The sequence below is a fragment of the Topomyia yanbarensis genome, chromosome 2 (genome assembly GCF_030247195.1).
Source record: "Topomyia yanbarensis strain Yona2022 chromosome 2, ASM3024719v1, whole genome shotgun sequence".
Classification (NCBI taxonomy): domain Eukaryota; kingdom Metazoa; phylum Arthropoda; class Insecta; order Diptera; family Culicidae; genus Topomyia; species Topomyia yanbarensis.
In genome coordinates, this window is record NC_080671.1 from 166,434,509 (window position 1) to 166,454,667 (window position 20,159).

The 20,159-nt window shown below is 39.1% G+C and overlaps 1 protein-coding gene across 17 annotated transcripts in view; it reads left to right on the forward strand.

The window, feature by feature from the left end:
* Positions 1–20,159, forward strand: part of LOC131682014 (mucin-19) — a 642,211-nt gene that overhangs the window by 597,688 nt on the left and 24,364 nt on the right. For 15 of the 17 annotated variants that reach the window (XM_058963148.1, XM_058963145.1, XM_058963144.1 and 12 more), the window contains 3 exons: positions 15,041–15,377; positions 15,470–15,590; positions 15,979–16,187. In XM_058963148.1, coding sequence (XP_058819131.1) covers positions 15,041–15,377; positions 15,470–15,590; positions 15,979–16,187 — 667 coding nt within the window. The remainder of the gene's footprint in view (positions 1–15,040; positions 15,378–15,469; positions 15,591–15,978; positions 16,188–20,159) is intronic. The other 2 variants (XM_058963154.1, XM_058963158.1) reach the window with 1 other exon arrangement.

Here is a 20,159-nt window from a genome sequence, read left to right on the forward strand (position 1 = left end):
TACTGTATATTTACTATAAAATATACAAGCCTATTTTCATCATACTGAGCAAGGTGTCTCACTAATTCGGTAATTTCTTGCCTTACAATCAATGGAATGCGTAAAAATTGACATCAACCGCTTTGCTTCGTTGTTAAGATTTAATATAATAACACAAATGAGTTGAAAACAGTAAAATTGTGTTTGAGCACAATGAAAACTCGAATCGAGTGCCCCTATTGTTGTGCTACCATTTGACTCAATGCGTTGAACAAAGATGGCAGACACTGGTTAGAGCAGTATCTTCAATCTTTGTTCAACGCATTGAACGCAACGGCTTCAAATGGGTAGGGTGATAATAGAAACATGGCGCAAATAGGCTCATCACCCTATCAAAGAAAACTTTTAATATCACAATTCGAAATTAGGTAAAAAAACCGATTTTCAGTACAATTGCTATACTTTTTTAATGAGAATGGCAAAAATAAATAGGAATAATTTTATATTCAATTCACTTTTATTGCAAAGAATCGAAAAGAAATGGGTGGGCCGAATTGGACCAGAGTTTTTATTTTCTTTTTTTATAGGGGAAACCACTATTCAGGTTATTCTTTGTAGCTACCTCTGTTTGCTCTACATGTTACAAATTGCCCGAATCCAATGTACAGGTATACCTCGATAGTACGTACCCTCGTTAGTACGTACCCTCGATAGTACGTACATTTTGCCTCGATAGTACGTACACCTTCCATCAAACATTTTTTTTCGCTTGATTTTGTAAACTTCAACAAAAAAGGACAAATTTTGTGAAAGTTCTATGGGTTTCTGCATACTTTAGAGAAGTTGTGTGCTACTTAGAGTAGTTCTGTAAAGTCCAGCAAAGTATTTCAAACTTTATGTAAGTCATAAATTTATCGTAGAAATCTAACAAGTTTAAAAAAAAATCTGCAAGCTTAAGGGACGCCCTACCAGTTTCAGGAGAGTCATTTATATTTCGGGGGAGATTGCCAACTTACAAGAAGATCCTCAATACTTCAGATAATTTGTACGACACTCAGATTAGTTATAGTTTTGTTTTGACAAGCTTCAGAGAATCTCAATGAGCTTTAAGGACGATCTTCGAAGTTCGTATGGAATTTAGGTAATACTTTAGAGACTTCCTGTACTAACAATTTTACCAACCTCGGAAAATTCTGCGAACTGAACATTTAGAAATATTATAACAGTTTCAGTAGATTTTATTAACGGTTATCGGAGCACCGCGATGATTCAGCCAAGCAGTATTGACCAAGAAAATCCTACGATATTAAGTTATATTTTAAGATACTATGGAAAGTTCGCGAAATTTCAAGAATATTCTAAGAATTAATGGAAAATCTTTTAAACATCAGGGGGCGTCTGGAAATTTTATAAAATTCTTTTAAATTTAAAAAAAAATGCCAAGTGCATTTCATGGAAATCACAAGAAGTTTCAAAGAAGTATTTCGAGAAAAACTTACAGAATTAGAAAAGTGACGAATATCAAAGAACCTCTTCAAGTTTTAAGTATGGCATGTCCCACAAGCTTCTGAGAAGTTTTTCTAACTTTAAGCAAAATTGGAAAATTTCGAGACATTCTTCGAACATTTTTGACAATTTTGAAGGTTAACATCTAGCGCGATGATACAACGGTTTGTGATGAACGATCTTCAAACATTACGCACATAAAATTTGAGTGCTGAGTCCCATACATTCTAGGAGATACAATGCTTAGAATGGAATGGGCGAGATTCGCAAGGCTAACGACTTCGGACGCTGGTAGTACTCATAGAGCTGAAAAAAACGGATCTAAATGAGATTTTTCGGGTTCTTGTTAGTGTGATTAAAAACATGTATCCACTATATTGGACTAGCTCTAGAAATATATGCCAGCTCAGCAAGACCTATCTTGTGTAGTCAAAAACTATGGTTTATATACTTTTGAGCTCATATGCCGGCTTAATTTTAATTTAATATCATATCGACTTTGCAAATATATTTAAATATCCGTTTTCAGGGTTCTTGAAGTCTATTAATGACCAAAATTGAAAGGAACCAAAAACCAATCTGAAATCCCGTATGTATCAGAGAATAATTGTTATTGCGCCTAAAAAACGGGAAATTTTAGTTTGATCCTAAAGTTTGATAAATTATACTGCTATTATTACACGAATTAAATATACAAAAAACAACTCTTTCTGCTTCAAGAAAATCAAAAATTCCAGAAAATCTTCAGGGAATTCCTAAGAATTTCAAGCAAATCATACGAATTTCAGAGATTCAGGATAGTTCTAAAACTTTAAAGAAGTCCGAAAATCAATAAAATCCTCCAAAAATCCTAATAAATTTTGAAAAAATGCTCAAGACAATGCTACCAAATTCAAAGAAACTTTACGAGACCAAGGAAACATTTTTATTCTCCATTTTCAACCATCCTGGTTGATGGAAACCCTAACATTCTAAGATTAAGTACTTGGTGACAGGTCAGTTTATCACTAATGGGATAATGAATTTAGTGATAAATATCATTTTTGTAAAGTTTCATTCAATATTAAACATAAAAAGTAATATTTTGAATTTTATTTTTGTGACTCGATAGTACGTACGTTTCGATAGTACGTACGCTAAACGAAGCGAAGGTGTACGTACTATCGAGGTTAACCTGTAGTTGGAAGCGAGTTGTTTGTTTGTCCACATGTGTCATTCCAACCGGGTAGTATATTATTAATGTAGTTGAGGATCCGTTTGGGACAGGTGTGCCATACCTCGTGAGGCGTCATAAGATGCCTTCCGAAGTATCGCTCCCTTCGAAGAAATAGTACTGTACAACGGCAGAGAATATGTTCCGAGCTCTCGGGCTCGTAGTTACAGAATCGACAAATGTCATCTTGACTTTTGCCAACTTTTTTCAGATGATATTTAGCAGGACAATGTCCCGTAAATAAACCTGTGATTATACGTAAATCTTTTCGTTTTGGATCCATTAGTTTTTTGACTCTCGTTGTATTTTGATGTATGAATTTCTTAGCTTGTCGAGCACCTACTACGTTACGCCATTCGTTAAGAAGTTGGTTACTTGCCCAAGCCGAAAGTTCTAGTTTGGTGGCGAAGGCACAGGCAGATATGAGCCTATTTTCGCCATATTTCTATTATCACCCTGCCCATTTGTAGCCGTTGGTTAGAGCAGTGTCTGCCATCTTTGTTCAGCGCATCGAGTCGAATGGTAGCGCACCAATAGGGGAACTAGTTTTTGTTGCGCTCAAACAGGAGAATTTCACTGTTTTCAGCGCATTGCTGTTATTATATTGGTTCTTAACAATGAAGCAAAGCGTACTTACCTTACCGTTCAGGCTAAAGCCTTGTTGTCTCTTGCTGTATGCAGAAGCCGTCTCCACTTCACTCGGTCCATTGCTGCTTGTCGCCAGCCTCACAGTCTTCGAAGGGTCCGCAGGTCGTCCTCTATCTAGTCGATCCACCGTGCTCGCTGTGCGCCCCGTCTTCTTGTTCCTGTAGGGTCGCCCTCAAGAATTATCTTCACCGGGTCGTCGTCTGACATTCTTACGACGTGTCCAGCCCACCGCAAACGTCCTATTTTTGCGGTATGCGCGATGGATGGTTCTTCCAGCAGCTGATGAAACTCATGGTTCATTCACCTGCGCCACGTTCCGTCTTCCATCTGCACGTCACCATAGATGGTACGCTACACCTTCGTTCGCAAAATCCAAGGGCGTGTTGGTCCTCCACCAGCATAGTTCAGGTCTCGTGGCCGTAGAGGACCACCGGTCTTATCAGCGTCTTGTAGATAATCAACTTCGTGCGGCGGTGAATTTTGTTCGACCGGAGTCCACAGTAGGCACGATTTCCCGCCGAGATCCGTCTCTGAATTTCTCTGCTGATATCATTGTCGGCGGTTACCAGTGAGCCCAAATACACGAATTCGTCGACCATCTCGATTTCGTTACCGTCAATCCGAACTCGGGATGGGAGGTTCACATTGTCGTCTCTAGAACCTCTTCTTCTCATGTATTTTGTCTTCGAAACGTTGATGGCAAGTCCAATCCTGCTGGTTTATGCTTTCCAACATCGCCTCAAAGTTCCGTGCCATTATGTCAATGTAGTCGGCGAAGCTGGACGGACTTCCTAAAGATCGTGCCACTCGTGTCTATCCCCGCTCTCCTTATTACACCTTCTAACGCAACGTTGAACAGCAAGCACGATAGACCATCACCTTCCCGTAACCCTCTTCGATATTCAAAGGGACTCGAGAGTGTCCCTGATACTCGAACAACGCACATCACCCGATCCATCATCGCTTTGACTAATCGTGTTAGCTTATCCGGAAAACCGTACTCGTGCATTATCTGCCATAGCTGATCTCGATCGATTGTGTCATACGTCGATTTGAAATCGATGAACAAATGATGTGTGGACTCCTTGTATTCGCGGCACTTCTGCAGAACCTACCGAATCGCGAATATTTGGTCCGTGGTGGCGCGAGAACCCATAAATCCCGCTTGGTAGTGCCCCACGAACTCCCTTGCAAATGGTGACAATCGGCGACAAGGAATTTGGGAGAGGACCTTGTAGGCGGTGCTAAGTGGTGTGATCGCGCGGTAGTTGCAGCAATCCAACTTGTCACCCTTTTTGTAGATTGGGCAAACGACACCCTCCATCCACTCCTCCGGAAGAATCTCTTCCTCCTGGCGATTACCCAGTGAAGCAAAGCTGTTGATGCCAATTTTTACGCATTCCATTGATTGTAGGCCGAAAAATAATGAATTAGTGAGGCACTCCGCTTAGTATGGTGAATATTATATGGCTGATTCGTCGACTAATTCGTTACCATCGATTACTTGGTGGCCAGGTACCCAGAATATCCTTACTTTATTCCTAGTTGACAGTTGTTGTAAAGATGTGATGCACTCCCAAACCAGTTTGGACTCACATTTCAACGACCTTAATGCCAACTCGGCCAACCGTGTGGCTTGGCTGTCCCGATAAGATTGCGATTTTTGCATGTCTGTAGTTTCATTTCCTACAGACCTCTGAGCAGGTGTATATTGCATATACCTCTTCCTGGAAAATTGTAGGCCACTTTCCCATTGACATCGCTTCGCATCGCTTTAATTCTTGGTCCGTAGACTCCCGAGCCAGTCAGCTCACCCATTTTAGAACCATCCGTATAGAATGTTATTGTATCTTGAGGTAGTATGGGACCCCCTACATCCCATATCTGACGATCCCCTATGTGGACCTCATATGGGATATCGAAGTTCGGTTTAACCTCCATTTTAGACTGTAGTCAAAACAGGGTTTAGTTTGAGTTCCTTTATTATACTCAGGCGACCATTGAAATCCCCATCAAATAGTGATTTACCCTTTAGCACTCTCAGAGGGCCAAGTCCCGCCTCCCTCATAACATGTTTATGCAATGAAGGTAGATGAAGCATGGCATCCATAGCTGTAGTGGGTGTTGATTTCATAGCGCCTGTGATAGAGAGGCAGGCCAGCCTCTGAACTTTAGTTAGTTTAGCTTGGGCGGTCTTTTGCTTGATTTTGGGCCACCACACAATGGAGAAATAAGTTAATCGTGGCCTGGCGATGGTCGTGTAGGACATGTTAGCCAACCTCGATTTGAGACACTAAGTTTTCCCGAAGAGTTTACTGCATGCCCACAGTGCTGTTGTTGCTTTATTAACGGCGTATGGCAGGTGCGAGTTCCAATTCACTTTTTTGTCCAGGATAACACCAAGGTGTTTCGCTTCTTTTGCGTAGTCGATTGTATTTCCACTGAGAGTTTGGGGAACCAATTTCAGTTTTTTACTATTGGAAAACGGTACAATGATCATTTTTGCAGGTTTCACGTTGAGTCCCTCTTTGAAACACAATGTCATGATGAAGTTCAGGGCTAATTGAATCCGATCGCTTAGTACAGATTCATGTTTTCCCCTCACAATTAGGACGATGTCATCTGCATATCCAACAATCTCGAAACCCATTTCAGTCGGATCATAGAGAAGCTCGTCCACCACTAGCGACCAGAGCAGGGGTGATTGCACACCTCCGTGGGGACAACCTCTATTGGCTGTTATAGTTGCTTTCGTGTCTCCCAACGTTGCTGTGATCTCTCGAAGCTTGAGCATTGCAAGAATCCAGTCCCCTATCGTTTTTTCCACTTCTCTTTTTGCTAGGGCCTTGTGAATTGATATGTAGGACGTATTATCAAAAGCGCCCGCGACGTCAAGAAAAGCGCAAATTAGTATTTCCTTGAAACCGAGGGTTTTCTCAATAAGTGTCACTAACGTGTGTAGGGCTGTTTCCGTAGTTTTACCCTTTTGATATGTAAGCTGGTGCTTGTTTAGCGGAACTTTCGATAGGTGCTCCGTTCGAATATAGTGGTCCAGCAGTTTTCCATCAGTTTCAGAAGTGTTGATGTCGAACTAATAGGTCTAAAGGCCTTGGGTAGTGTCAAGTCTTTTTACCTGTTTTTGGAATCAATATTACCCTAACTTCTTTCCAGCTGCCCAAGCATAAGACTGTATCTCAGGATGTTTAGTAGATCCGGAAGAAGTATGTCTGCCGATTTTTGTAAAAATATTGCAAGAATGTTATCAGAGCCGGGGGATTTGTAGGGCTCGAAGGTGTTGATAGCCCATTTAATTAAAAATGATGTGAAAATCTTACATCCCAGTTTCTGTGATGCCTCATAAGTCCATCCTGATCTGTCAAATTCTCGTGTTTTGCAACCGACCCACGAAAGTGGGTGTTCATTAGAACATCCAATATTTCACTGTTGCCAATTTTGAGCGAACCATCGCTTTTTTCACTTGCCTTAGGCCATTTGTGTGATCATTTGATAAGGCTTTTGAAGGCGAAATGCCCCTGGAAAATTTCCGATGTTTTCCCAAAACTTGCGCATAGAGAATTTCTTAGCCTTTCTCGACTCAGTGTTGTATTTTGTAAGAGTGGTAGCTATTGCAGGACGCCCAGCGCTGTGCGGCAGTCTGTAAGCAAAGCAGTAACATGACAAAAAATACTGCCCCCAGTACAGCCACCAGACGCGAGCGGTACAGCTTCTCTTTCCTTATTTTACACTTTTTAATATTCTTAATCTAATCAATATTTTCAATCACAAACGACGTCAATGAATGCTGTTCGTTTACGCCACGACCGGCATCAACGCTTTCGTGTGCGGGCCTCTTTCTTTGACTACGCAGAGAAAAGTGTACAAAGCGAGAGAACAAACATTACTACGCTACACTCTCACCGAGCAGTCGGAGTACAACAGCAAAACAAAAATGTATTCTACTGCTCTACGGGAAAAAGTACTCGGTTTGGCTACCGTTCTGGCAGGAGCTGTAGTGATGCGTCGCTGTAGCGGGCTGTACGGCTTGTGCAAATGTAAATATACCGAAAAAAATGTAGTTTACCGGTACCTTTGGCATCCCTGATTACCAGTAATCATCGATTTAATGAACAACCGCCTAGCTTCCTAGCTTGTTGCTAGAGTTTCGTTCCACCAAGAAACATCACGACATACAGACCTCGTTACAAGAGGGCAACTGGCATTGTAGGCTGTTATGATCCTCTTTGGTAGGTCGTTTGCCCCATTGTCCAGATCTACCGGAGATTGGATCTTACTCTCCGTTTTTTCGACTGTTGCAGGTGTGAGCGGAATACACACCAATTTGTTTTCCTTATTTCCCTGTGTTTTGCATTGTGAGTTTATTGGCTTCTATGGCGAACATTATGTGAATGTGATCCGACAGACTAGGTTCGTCAGAAACATGCCAACTCTTTATCTTTTCCGTTATTTGAGCGCTGTATAACGTGAGGTTGTTACATACATTGACATCATTTGACGCCAGTTATTCTAGTAGGTGCTCACCTGTGGTATTTATTTCCGTACTACTCCGCATCGCCAGGGAAGTAGGCAGATGCGATAACAATCTCCTGCTTTCCCCTAGCCGTTGGGACCTCCAGTGTTATTGCATCGACGTCTTGTTGAATGAATCCAGTAATTGCGAGAATTTTACTGCTCTGTTTTTCTAAATTTCAATATCGTTACAATATACTACCTTGTGAGCTGAGGAATTTAAGCCAAAGATTTTGTGTTTATTTGCCCACGGCTCCTGTAGAAGATGTCTAGTCGCTCTTTGGTGAACCTCCGGGCAAGGACGCTTGTGGCACCGTTTGCATGGTGAAGGTTCACTTGAATGCAGCGAATGCTGCTCATTTTTTTGGTGTTTCCTTACCGTCGTTTTTTGGGACCAATGCTTCGTCCTCTTTATTGTACCGACGGCTAGTCACAGGCTGTGTGCTGTTCGACGTGCTAGTGGCCTTTTTTGGTCCAGTATTTACTTCGGTTCTTGCTGTTTGCGCACCTTCGCCTATAGGGGGTTTTCGATCCTCTCCTTGAGTTTCAGTTCGCGAGCCGCATGCGGTAGAGTGCTTTTGTGTGTTTCTTGTGAGACGAGCTGCCACCGATGCACTCGTTACCGTTGCTGCAGGCGTGATATGATCAGAAGTCCGTCGTTAGGTGCTCCGTGTTGGTTCACCCACGCGAGCTTTTACAGCCCATGCTTTCCTAGAATTTCCACGTTCGGCGAAGACCGGGACTGCCTTCAACTGGCGCATTCTAGCCTTTCCGAATACGTAGTTCAACTGGTTGTGTTGGGAGGTTATCAGTTTCACTGAAGCTTCATCTACCGCCACAGGAGCTCTACCATTTTGAGGACTGTAGTTCTCTTTATGACCTTTCTGTGCAGAAATTGTCTTTCTGATTCTGCACCAGGCGTAGGATGTTCCTATCGGACCTTTCACTGCTATTGGGGAAATACCCGATGTAAAGCGCTTGTTTTGGAATCTGCGACGCTTCAACGGATTCCATTGAAGCGCCTCCCCCAAACATCTTATGATTCAAGAGCCTCGTTGGACTATATAGGATAAAGTTCGTGTATAATATTTTTTATTAGGGTTCCCAGAGCTTGATCGCATTTAGCTGTATCTTTGTCTACACAGGCGATTTATTTGTAAGTGCACTTCCTAAACTTGGGTCTCGTATTGTTTGAGCTCTGCTCCATGACGCTATCGATCAGCGCGCATCGAGTAGCAATCAACTGTTCATGGCTGAGGGTATTCGCAGGGTACCCAACCGGAATGATGGCCATCGAGTACGACTTGGCCATTTCGTTGAAGGTTGAGCGCTGCTCAGTTTTTAGTGTGCCTCTGGGATCCTGTCACTTGATTTTTTTCGGTTCCTTCCTGCACCCATTATTATCCGGCGACTCCGTGTCCGTCGAACGCTATCGCTTAGATGGTGCCTAAAATATAAAAAAGTTAAAAAGACTAAAAAGTAATAAGTGAAGTTTTTTTTGTACCTACATATTACAAGTTGATAATTTTTCACTAATATATGAACACCGATGCATTTGATGTGTTTCAGTTAATTTACCAAACTTGGCCAACCTATACCCTTAGCCTTGGGGTTTGTTTGCCGATTTTTCATTCCGCATTTGATTGTTAGTAACTTTTTGCCTGATTTTTGACCAAGAATTAAAAAAATCACATTCGTGCTCAAGGATTGTATCTTTATGATAGCGCAAAATGTTTATCAAACTTCCAGTCTATTCAGAACTATAGTTGAGGCATTTAGGAGAAGTTCGGCTCCATATAGAAAATGCGGGTAAAGTAGCGACTTGAAGAGTTTTCGTTTGGTTTCGATTGATAACATGCCCGAAGTTAAACGAAGTTGCCGTAGCCCATTATAAATTTTACTACACTGAATATTTACATGACCATTCCATCTGAAATCATCTTGGAACTTGACCCCAAGATTCATAAAATGTCCAACATAATCGATCTCCTCAGTACCCAGTATAATACTTGGTAAAATATTGGGACGGTGGGACCTTGTTATAAACATGGCTTTAGATTTGGATGTATTAATTGGAAGAAGATTACGTTCAGACCATGCATACGTGATAAGTCAGCATTGATCAAATCCGCCATTTTCGGAACAGATAATTCAGTAGAGCATAAATAAAGCTGTACATAATCGGCGATCATATGTATTTTACAATATTTTAAAGTAGATGGAAGGTCATTAATAAAGAATGAAAACAACCAGGATAGAGCCCTGGGGGACTCCTGACGTAATATTCACTGGCTGAGAGTACATTTCGTTAACGAAGACAACTTGCGAACGACATGAAAGGTATGATTTAAGGTTCAAGTTACCTTCTTTGAGCATGTGTTAGTTTTGAACGCTGGGTAGTATGGGTAGGAAAAATTGTGTTCAGCTTTGCCACCGGATTATCCATTTAAACCTTTTCAAAACTCTAAAAGAAGAATATCAGCCGATTTATTGGATCACAACGATTCAAATCATACAAAATAGCTGCTGGAAAAACTATCGGTTTCGCTAAATGGTGCTTTTGAAAAAGTGGCTGTGATTTTTTGTCACACTACCACACCGTGCTGGGGTACGCAACACAACAGCGCAGTGAAAAAACCACAGCCACTTTTCCAAAAGCACCATTCAGCTAAGCCGATGGTTTTTCATGCAGGTATTTTGCATGAATTGACTCGTGATGATCTAATAAATCGACTGATATTCTTCTTTTTGAGTTTTGAAAAGGTTTAAATGGATAATCTGGTGGCAAAGCTAAGCACAATTTTTCTTACGCACACTACCAAGCCTTGAGGTAACTTGAGCCTTAATCAATGATGTTGTATTAGAAAAGTGAAAATTGGTTGACAGTTTTTTAACAATTTCGAATTCGACACTCTATCAAAAGCCTTAGAGAAATCTATTAACAATAGAAAAGCAAAATCCCTTTTTATCAATTATTTTGGAAATGTCATCGTGCACTTTTAAAAGAGCAGAGGTTGTGCTGTGACTTTCTCTGAAACCTGATTAAACAGGATGCAGGGGATTGAAGTCAGATATAAAAGCCTGAATTTGTGCTTTTATAACCTTTTCAAATGCCTTAGACAATGCCGATAAAATACTAATTGGTCGATTATTGGGATTTATGGACTCCCAAACGGCTTAACCGATTGCAGTAAAAATTTATACGTAGTAGACATTTGTTATGAAGCGTGTTTGTGTGCTATTGGTTGGGGACTATCTGCCCGCCAGATGACGCTTCGGAACAAATTGTGTTTTACTCCTATGTCGTTGAAAGTTGCAGCAACGCGCGACCGGGATTAGCCAGTTTTGTATAAAGTCGTCTTATTATTTTGTTTGGCAGTGTACGTAGTTTAGTATAGGTACTCCAAACATACTGCTGTATAAGGTTGGCAGAAGAAAAAATGAATGAATTGAATGAAATAAAAAAAATCAGAATTGGGAGCAACCCCTAAATAATAGTAAGGGCGAAAACAGGTCTAGATTGCGTTATCACGTTTTATGAAACTTTGGTGAAACCTCGTCGCTGTTGTGCTATCTTATGACAAGCGCCATTTAGCACATTTCGAGAAAAACGATTTTTAAAGTTTGAGATTGAAAATCTTATAACTTATAAATGGTAGAACCAATTCAGAGAAGACAATTGATGCTTCTATCTATTCTGTATTAATCTCCCAAATATTACGAATATCGGTGAACTGCATTGCGAGTTTTTACTAAAAATGTAAACAAAAGTCGCACTCACACGTGTCATAAGTGTGTATTGATGACAAAATTTGTATGGCGTGTCATAATAAACTTTTATTCATATCTTTGGTTTAATTTGGTCTATAAACATTCGGTTAGAAGCATTTTGAAGGAAATGAATCAGGGAATCTAGAAAAAATAGTAACTTTTGGTTGCAGTGTTGCCAAATATGCTATATTTCCAGTTTAAAGCTTAAACTGTGTTTTTCTCGCAACTCTGTATTTTTCTTTTGAAAATTTTTATGCCATTGTGTTCCTCAGACATTTTTACGTACAAATACATCTAAAACTTCAATATAACTTGAGCAAATCAGAAGATATAGTGATTTGAAGCAAAAAACTAATAATTTCTCGTCATGTTTTTCGCTATATCTTAGTAACCAAGTAGAATTTCAAAATTCTGAAAATGCTACTTTGTAGAGATTTTTCAGATAAGTAATGTGGCATATGTAACTCAGTTTGCCCCAAAATGGCGTTTGTCATAAGATACCTCAATAAATAAAACCTCATCTAAAAATAAATAAACCTCATCTAAAAATTTTTGACTGTTTTTTTTGGGTTTGAGACCACTGCACAGTGGTTCCATTCCTTAAGAGAGGCGGTCATAAATATATTTAATGCAAATTTTGATACATAACTGCATTTCTATAGTAAATTTGGGTCGCAGAATTCAAATTTCGCAATAAAAAATTGGTTATATCCACCTAACAGTGTAATACGGCTTTTCTTATTACATTAAGATATACATTTACTTTTTTTGCTCCAGAATTTTTTTTAGTATCGAATAGTACAAGTTGTGCAGCGCTGGTAAAAAAGGAATAGTTATTCATTGAAAGTTCTCTAAATTGTAGCTTCTGCACCTGAACGCACATATTATGATATCGTCTTCGGTGAGCATAATATATCGAATTTTAAATAAATCGTGTATTTCTTTCCTTTAAAATGATGGTTTTCGTGAACAACCAATGAGTTTTCCTACAATAAAAATTATCCCACAATAAAAAAACTCCGAGTACCAGCTATTTTAAAATGGAGAAATACTACTTGTACTTGAGAACGTAGTTGTAATACGAAGTGGAGTGAGACATTTGCCTCGTACATCAAATATTCCGTAGTGACATGGGTTTAAAGAGAAGCGTCAAATAAATCGATATAACTCAAGTTCTAATGATTCGATCAATAAGAAATTTTGTTAAAATAATAAAGAAGCTATATAGTTTCGAGATCAGTAGTAATTATTATCGTAATATAGTTTGACAATCTGATATAAAGTTTTTCGTCTTGCATTATCCCGTTAAACATGTACAACATCTTAGATTATCTAGGCATTCTGGGCGCAGAGATACGCAGCTGAAACCTAGTTTGAGTGGAAGTGGAACGTCTGACGACCATTTTGAAAAGAAGTTCGGGAAGGATATCGAGGGACAAAGTTAGTTAAAGTCATATTGAAAATTTTTAGGTTAATTTTTCTATTACATATACAAATAAACTCATATTTCTGCTCTCCTTACACTCCAAAAACTGAAAATTATCATTTAATACAAAGCTAATAGTAGTGTTATTTGAAAAAAAATTGAATTTTAAAAATTACAGATCGACAAAAACATTTTTCTGGTGAGCTATCGATTATCGATATTATTTACATTATCGGTAAATAACGAGCCACCCTATGCATTCTTCTATATACTAAGAAAACCAGTTCAGTATTGACAAAATTAATTATGAAACTATAAAATATACATAGAGAACGATGTAATCGCAAGATAAAAACACGCCTTCGCCGAAATATTTTTTTTGTATTATTGGCCTAGGGGGGACCACTGTGCACTGTGATGCCGTAGTGATACACATCCGTTTTCCACGGAGCTCATTTCCGCTCTTACTTCTTAATTTTAAGCGATTTATTTCAAGGTTTTGTCTCTACGCCACCTCAACACACGCCTGTTCACGCATGGAAAATTGAGGGGCTAGATAACTTGAAATTTCTGTATTAGAATTTATCAAACGAATTTATAAACGATCATGTCTCTGCCTAGTCCTAGTTTTCCGTTCTAGGTTTATAACTGATTCGCTCTAGAATACCTCTTTTCGTTTCTCTTAGTCTTAATTTTGCCGAAAATAGCCAACAAAATCGATACAGTAAACACGATAGTCGGAATACTCCAAAAATTATGTGAGGCTGCTGAGCACGCATAGAAATGGAGAAGCGAAGTCCAATTCGGACCGACTAATGGTGTATGACCTATAAAATTAAAACGAATTTCATGTCCAATTTCATGTCCCGATTTCCTTTTTGTTGACTCGATTTTTTTCAATCTGCCTAACCTAATTGTATATAAACACTTCCGCGCAAGGGTACATCGAATTACCCTAAACCTGATCCAATTCGGATTATCCTTTTTATATCTAATTGTTGCAATAGAAGTGAATACGATGTCAATCCTATTTATATTTTACCTTATTTTTAATAGTGAAATGGAAAGTTCTCATCGAACTGGTCTAAATCGAACCCAAAGCTAGAGCTTCGAAGCTGGTCAAACGATTTGCTTATGTTGTTCTGAAAGTTTGACTGACTTCATACCCCTTTCTTTAGAATTTTTTTCGGGATCTTGTATCAGATTGTATCCTTTTGCCATAGGTCCGAATTGGACCAACGCAGATTCCGCCATTCACTCACCGATTAAGCGACAACGAAGCAATTTGGGCTCCTAGCGTATACACACGAAAACTGAGTGACGTTAAATTTTGTGAATTATAACAGAGCTACATGACAGCCATGAAAATGATATAGGCGTTTGTCGTAGTATAACCATATCCGAGAAGCAGCTAGAGATCCGAATTGCCCCATGTCCTCCTATAATATGTTAGAAAACTTCAAAGAAAACGTCATCCCAAATGTCGAAAAAAAATTCGAACAACCTTTAATGCACATTTCAGATAATTATTTTAAAAAGTTTCACCAATTGTATATACATAATATTACTAGATTAACAGAAATTAGTTGCACTTATATTCCCATTACCAATTATGCTATATTATAGCACACTGCAAGTGTAATCTATTTTTTCGAGTGGATTTAATTGTTCCTAAAACCTCTATTGCTACTAGGGAAAACGTTCAGCTTTACCATACTACACCCCATCGCAATGCTATACGCTACCTCGCTACTAACCCCATTTAAATCAGCCTCAATTGGACATTAATTTGCAGTTTCATGGATTATGCATTATTTTTCCGCATTCATGCTTCATATTATTTGCACAAGAGACAAGACTCCTTTTTGTCGCGTTTCGAATCCGTCCAAAATCTGGACTATGTATAAGAAAACGACTACCAACTTGCAGTAATATTAAATTTATCCGTTCCGTTTCGAATTACCCCGTAGGCGTCGCCATTACACGGGAACGCTGCGACAGTTTACCATCGCGTAACAGAACAACCAGCGAAACGAGTACCCATCAGCAGCAGGTAATCTTGAACAGTGGAGGAATGCCGCCGCCCAGGACGATTCCCTCGGCCAGCTTCAGCCGGCCGCATTCGATGGTAGTCAGCCGGCAGAGCCACAGTCATAGTCCTCCGGTGCATTCATCCCCGCTGAGCCCGCCGTCGACCGGTGCATGCTCTACCGGAAGCGACGGTTCCTCGCTCAGCATCGACGAAACGGACAGTTTCGTCGGTTCGCTCACACCGGACGAGGGCAATGGCTTTTCCAAGGTCATTAAGTGAGTCTCTTCTTGATGCCACCGAGCTTATTTCTGTCGAATGGTTTTTCACTAATAAAAAAAAATCTTTCTGTTTATTGAACTATTCCCAGCGCTCTTAGTTCGGGTTGCTCGATTCCAGAGGAAAACTCCGATGAGTATATTCTCAACTACGGTAGAATCAACCAGAGGCCATTTACGCAACATCGGTCCATGGACGAGTTCGGTAGCCACGTAAGTATCGCAGCAAATTGTTTTCCCCTACTGCTCTCCTCTTACTATTTATGTTTTGAAATTCAAAATTTACTGTTTCGAGGGCTGGAAACTAGAAGTGAAAATATTCCGAACAACACCTGACCACTTCTAGCCTTCAGCTTTCCTTACCGAACAAACCAATTGGCAAATTTTACTATTTTCGGAATGTGTTCTGTTTTTCTTTCTATCCGACGCTTCAAAATCCCGATTCTAAATCAACTCGACCCATACAACAACCAAAATTCAAACCACTCACCACCACCTCGGCCGCCGCATGGTGAATCTACTACATCTTCTACTACAAAACCATCCACCAAAATCAAATCATCGATTAAAAAAAAAACACAAACAAAATCTGAACCAACAGCTAAGGCACAGTCATAACTCACTATCGCTTCCAATATCTCAGGCGATCAGAAGGGGCAGTCCAGCACCACCGACAAACGTGGCCGGTTCGGTGGAGGGTAGCAGTAGCAACTATATGGAGATGTGCAGTCCGTGCGGCAGTTCACCGGGTGATCCATCTGGAAATGGTGGTTACATACCGATGTCTCCGATTGCGGATTTTTCGCGAGGGTAAGTAGCGATAATACGGTAAGAGGAAAATGTGTGCTCCCCAATGTTGCGTTACAAAGCTTTGACAACGATCGGCTACAGGCCACTAAGAATCCATCATGGTTGGGTCCCGGTAGTTATAACGACTGGTTTGGGAAACGGGTGCCTTATCTCGGTACCATCACTTTAGTGTATTATTTTTATTAATTAATTGCATTGTTTCATTATTTCAATTTGCTTTGATTTTGTGGTTCAATATAGGCCCACAGAATAGGTGTCTTTTAACAAAAAAAAAAAACAAATGGTATCAAAAATAGTCAACTAAATTCAACCATTTATTTATTTTTTTGTTTCCTGTTGCAGAAACAACGATTTCCTGCCGCACTCTCAATTGACATCTTTGTCCTTCCTGTCCATTTTGCACCATAATTGTGAAATATTTTACAGTAGGATTGCACCAGTTTACTGAAAGGTAGACGAAAACTTGTTTTTTTAACAAATTGTATGAACGAAACGAAACTATTAGCAAAATTAGCAAATTCACATCGATATCTCAGAGATTGCTTAGCCAATTTTTATAAACTTAGTCTCAAATGGAAGACTGCTATGAGTTTTTGTACGGTTATATGTTTTTGGAAATATAGACTTAATTGTTCGGCCACATGAAATTCCCATATACAGGGTGTTTGGTTCATGGTTAAGAACCTCTCGAGGGATGATTGACTGTCATATTTGGAGAAAAAAATCGTTCTACGCATACCATGAAATCTCAACCGTTACTAAGTTATTGAATTTTTTGTGTTAAAAACTTAGTTGCCTTAAAATAGCTCTAATTCAAAAAATATACTTTGTATTTCAAATCTTTTAGGTCCATTGGATAGGTGAGAAAATTTTCCACTGAAAAATGTCCTCAAATGTTTCAGCTAATGGGGTTAAGTAATGTTTTCACAGTAATTTATTTAAAATTTAACAATTTTGATCGATTTTTCGTTCACTTCGCGAAAATCTTAATAGTTAGCAACACTATTTTAACCCATTCATGCCCATGTTGTTTGTGGACAACAACGTTTTTAAACACCTATAACGTTTGATTGATGCAAAATTTGCTCACAAAAACAAGTAAGGCTAATAAATGTGACTATTGGCTTTCATTTGAGTTTTAACAGTTATAAGGATCAGATCTAGAACTGAAGTTATTGCAATTAGCCCGATTGAACTCCAATGGAGCAGTGCTGCCAGGGACCGTTTACGTTTACGACGGAAAATGAATTTTTCATATAATATCGATATGTTGCAATATTAGTGAAAACTGATAAAACTTATCAATTTAGACTATTTTTGGCTACGTTTTTCATGCAGTTGGACTATTGAAAATACTCTAGGAGAATTGTACTGAGCATTGGAAGGTAAAAATTGAGCAGCTTCTAGCACTGCAAGGAAAGCACCTACCTTTCTGAAAAAGGGTTTTGCGAGTTTCTTGACCACACCGTTTTCAAGGAAAAATAGTTTTGAAACCATACCTGTACTAGAAAAAAGTTGGGCACGAAAGGGTTAATAATTCCAATTGTTAGTCTTGAAAAGTTGTATAATTTGTATACAACTGGTAGTGGTATAATTAGAATACCTGTTTTCATGTGTTTGGGTTATTAAACTTGAATATTTTTATCTCATATTCACTAATACTAGCTCTTATTGACAAAGTATGGCACTTATTGTACTTTTTCTTATTTTTATTCGAAAGCCAGGAAAATTTTTCAGAGAAAAATGTATTAATACCTTTCAGTTAAGTGAATTTAGTATTCTTTTAGAAGTTAATTAGTTTAAAGTTAGTGTTATTATTTGAATTTTCGTTATTTTCTTAAAATAGTAAATAATAAGCTTCACCATTATTATCATGGAATTAATGCATCTCAGCAAGTTCTACAATTCTTCCTTTGACTCCATTCAATTATCTCTTTTAGTTTCGAAGCAAAATCATTTTTATCTTCTCGTTTCATAGGCAAAAACAACGATTTCGAACCCACTGCATTTGTGATGAGGCCATGCTGTGTTAACTATTAAATTGCAGCGAAATGAAAAGCGATAGGGATAAAGTGTCAAATAACAAGTTGTAGAGAATATTAAGGGGCACCAAATGAACAATAGTGACGATAAGTTTAGTTGATTAGTAATTAGAATAATTACAAAAATCACCAAAAAACGCAAATTTTGAGTTATTTTACTAGTAAAAAGTCATGTAGTATACTTAACTAAAAGATATCTGTACATACATCGAAAGGACATTTTCTCAGCTTTCCAATGAAGCCCTGATAATAGCGATATAAAGCATATTTTTTAGATTAGAGTCTTTTAAGAACTTGCAAGTCAATTACAGGAAAAGTTTAGAAGTCAAATTACAAGGAAACGAGAAGAGATAGGAATATTATGTTGAAGAACAAATTATGAATCGTCCTCAAACCCAACTTTTGGATAATAGATATTGCTATAATCATAATTCATTATTTTGAGAATATTAACAAATACCTAACTTTTAACTACTTTACAACTAAAAGGCAATTAAAACTATTTATCTGAAAGATATGAGAACATTATTCAATAGAAAATTTTCTCACCTTTCCAATGGCACTAAAAATTTTAAAATACGAGGTGCACTTTTTGAGTTAGAGGTGTTTTAAGATAAACAAGTTTTTTACACAAAAAGTTCAATAACTCTGTAACGGTTGAGATTTGATGGTATGTGTAGAACGATTTTTTGCTCCAAATATGACAGTAAATCACCCTTCGAGAGATTCTTCCTCATGAACCAAACACCCTGCTTAAACCGAAACTGGACAATTTTTAAAGCAGGCAGGACAGTTTGTCTTCATATCTCGCCCTGAGCAGAAGCAAAAAATCGTCCCGCGCAAGTGAATCACTCAATTCTACCTAAAAATCAATCGGTGCCTATCACACAAGCAGTCCATATAACAATAGCCTATACCTACTGTGCGATTTAGTGATGAGTGACGGTGCGCAGCAAAAAGCAACACAGATGCGGCCGAACTGTGTTGCTGTTGATTTTTCAAAATGCCCCGTAAGACCAGCCATTCGGGAAGTGGAACATTTATTAAAAGTGCAGATGGAACTCAATCTGGCTGAAGTGAAAACCCTACAAATGCATCATATCAAACATTGCGTGCTGATTTCGTTCAACAACATTAACCAAGCTGAGTTATTCGCCTCGCAAAACAATATGCAGCACGCCGCCGAATGCGGCAATGTTAAATATAGTATTCCCGTATACATCGAGAACGGCGCTGTAGAAGTTCGGGTCCATGATTTGGTTACGCGTACCCCTGACGGCGCGATTAAAAAATTTCTTGCAAAAATACGGAGAAGTAGACTCCGTTACACATGATACATGGAGGAATTTTTTCCCGGGCATCCCTAACGGTGTTCGTGTGCGTGTGACCAAGCCAATTCCCTCTTACTTAAGCTTCACAGTGTTAGGAAGGGACGATGCTCTCATTCAACAGACATCACTAGTCACGTACCCAGGGCAAATTTCTACGTGCCAGTTCTGCACGAAGAAGCTGCACCTCGGAAAACCTTGCGTAGAAACTGTTAAGGAAAACTCAAATCCAACTGAAATCAGCACACAACCATCTTACGCTAAACCACTAACAGCTGCAAAAGCAGCTTCTCCGGATCAAGAAGCAACAAACATGAATTGTACAACGATCGCGTTTAATGTCTCTAAGCCAACAACCAGCAACAACAACAATGAAGCGAAATCAGAAGAGAACGGACACACAATAGCGACCCATACGATTAAAGCACAAACCAGACCAACCGATCGTGAACAGCATGCGAGTAGCACAGATGAGGATATGGACGAGTACGACGAGAAAGAAGGCAGACCAAATGACCCTCAAGATTCGGCGAACAACTTTTCACCGCCAAGGAAAAGAATCTCAACACGCAGCAGCAAGCTGCGTCAACAAGATGGTACGA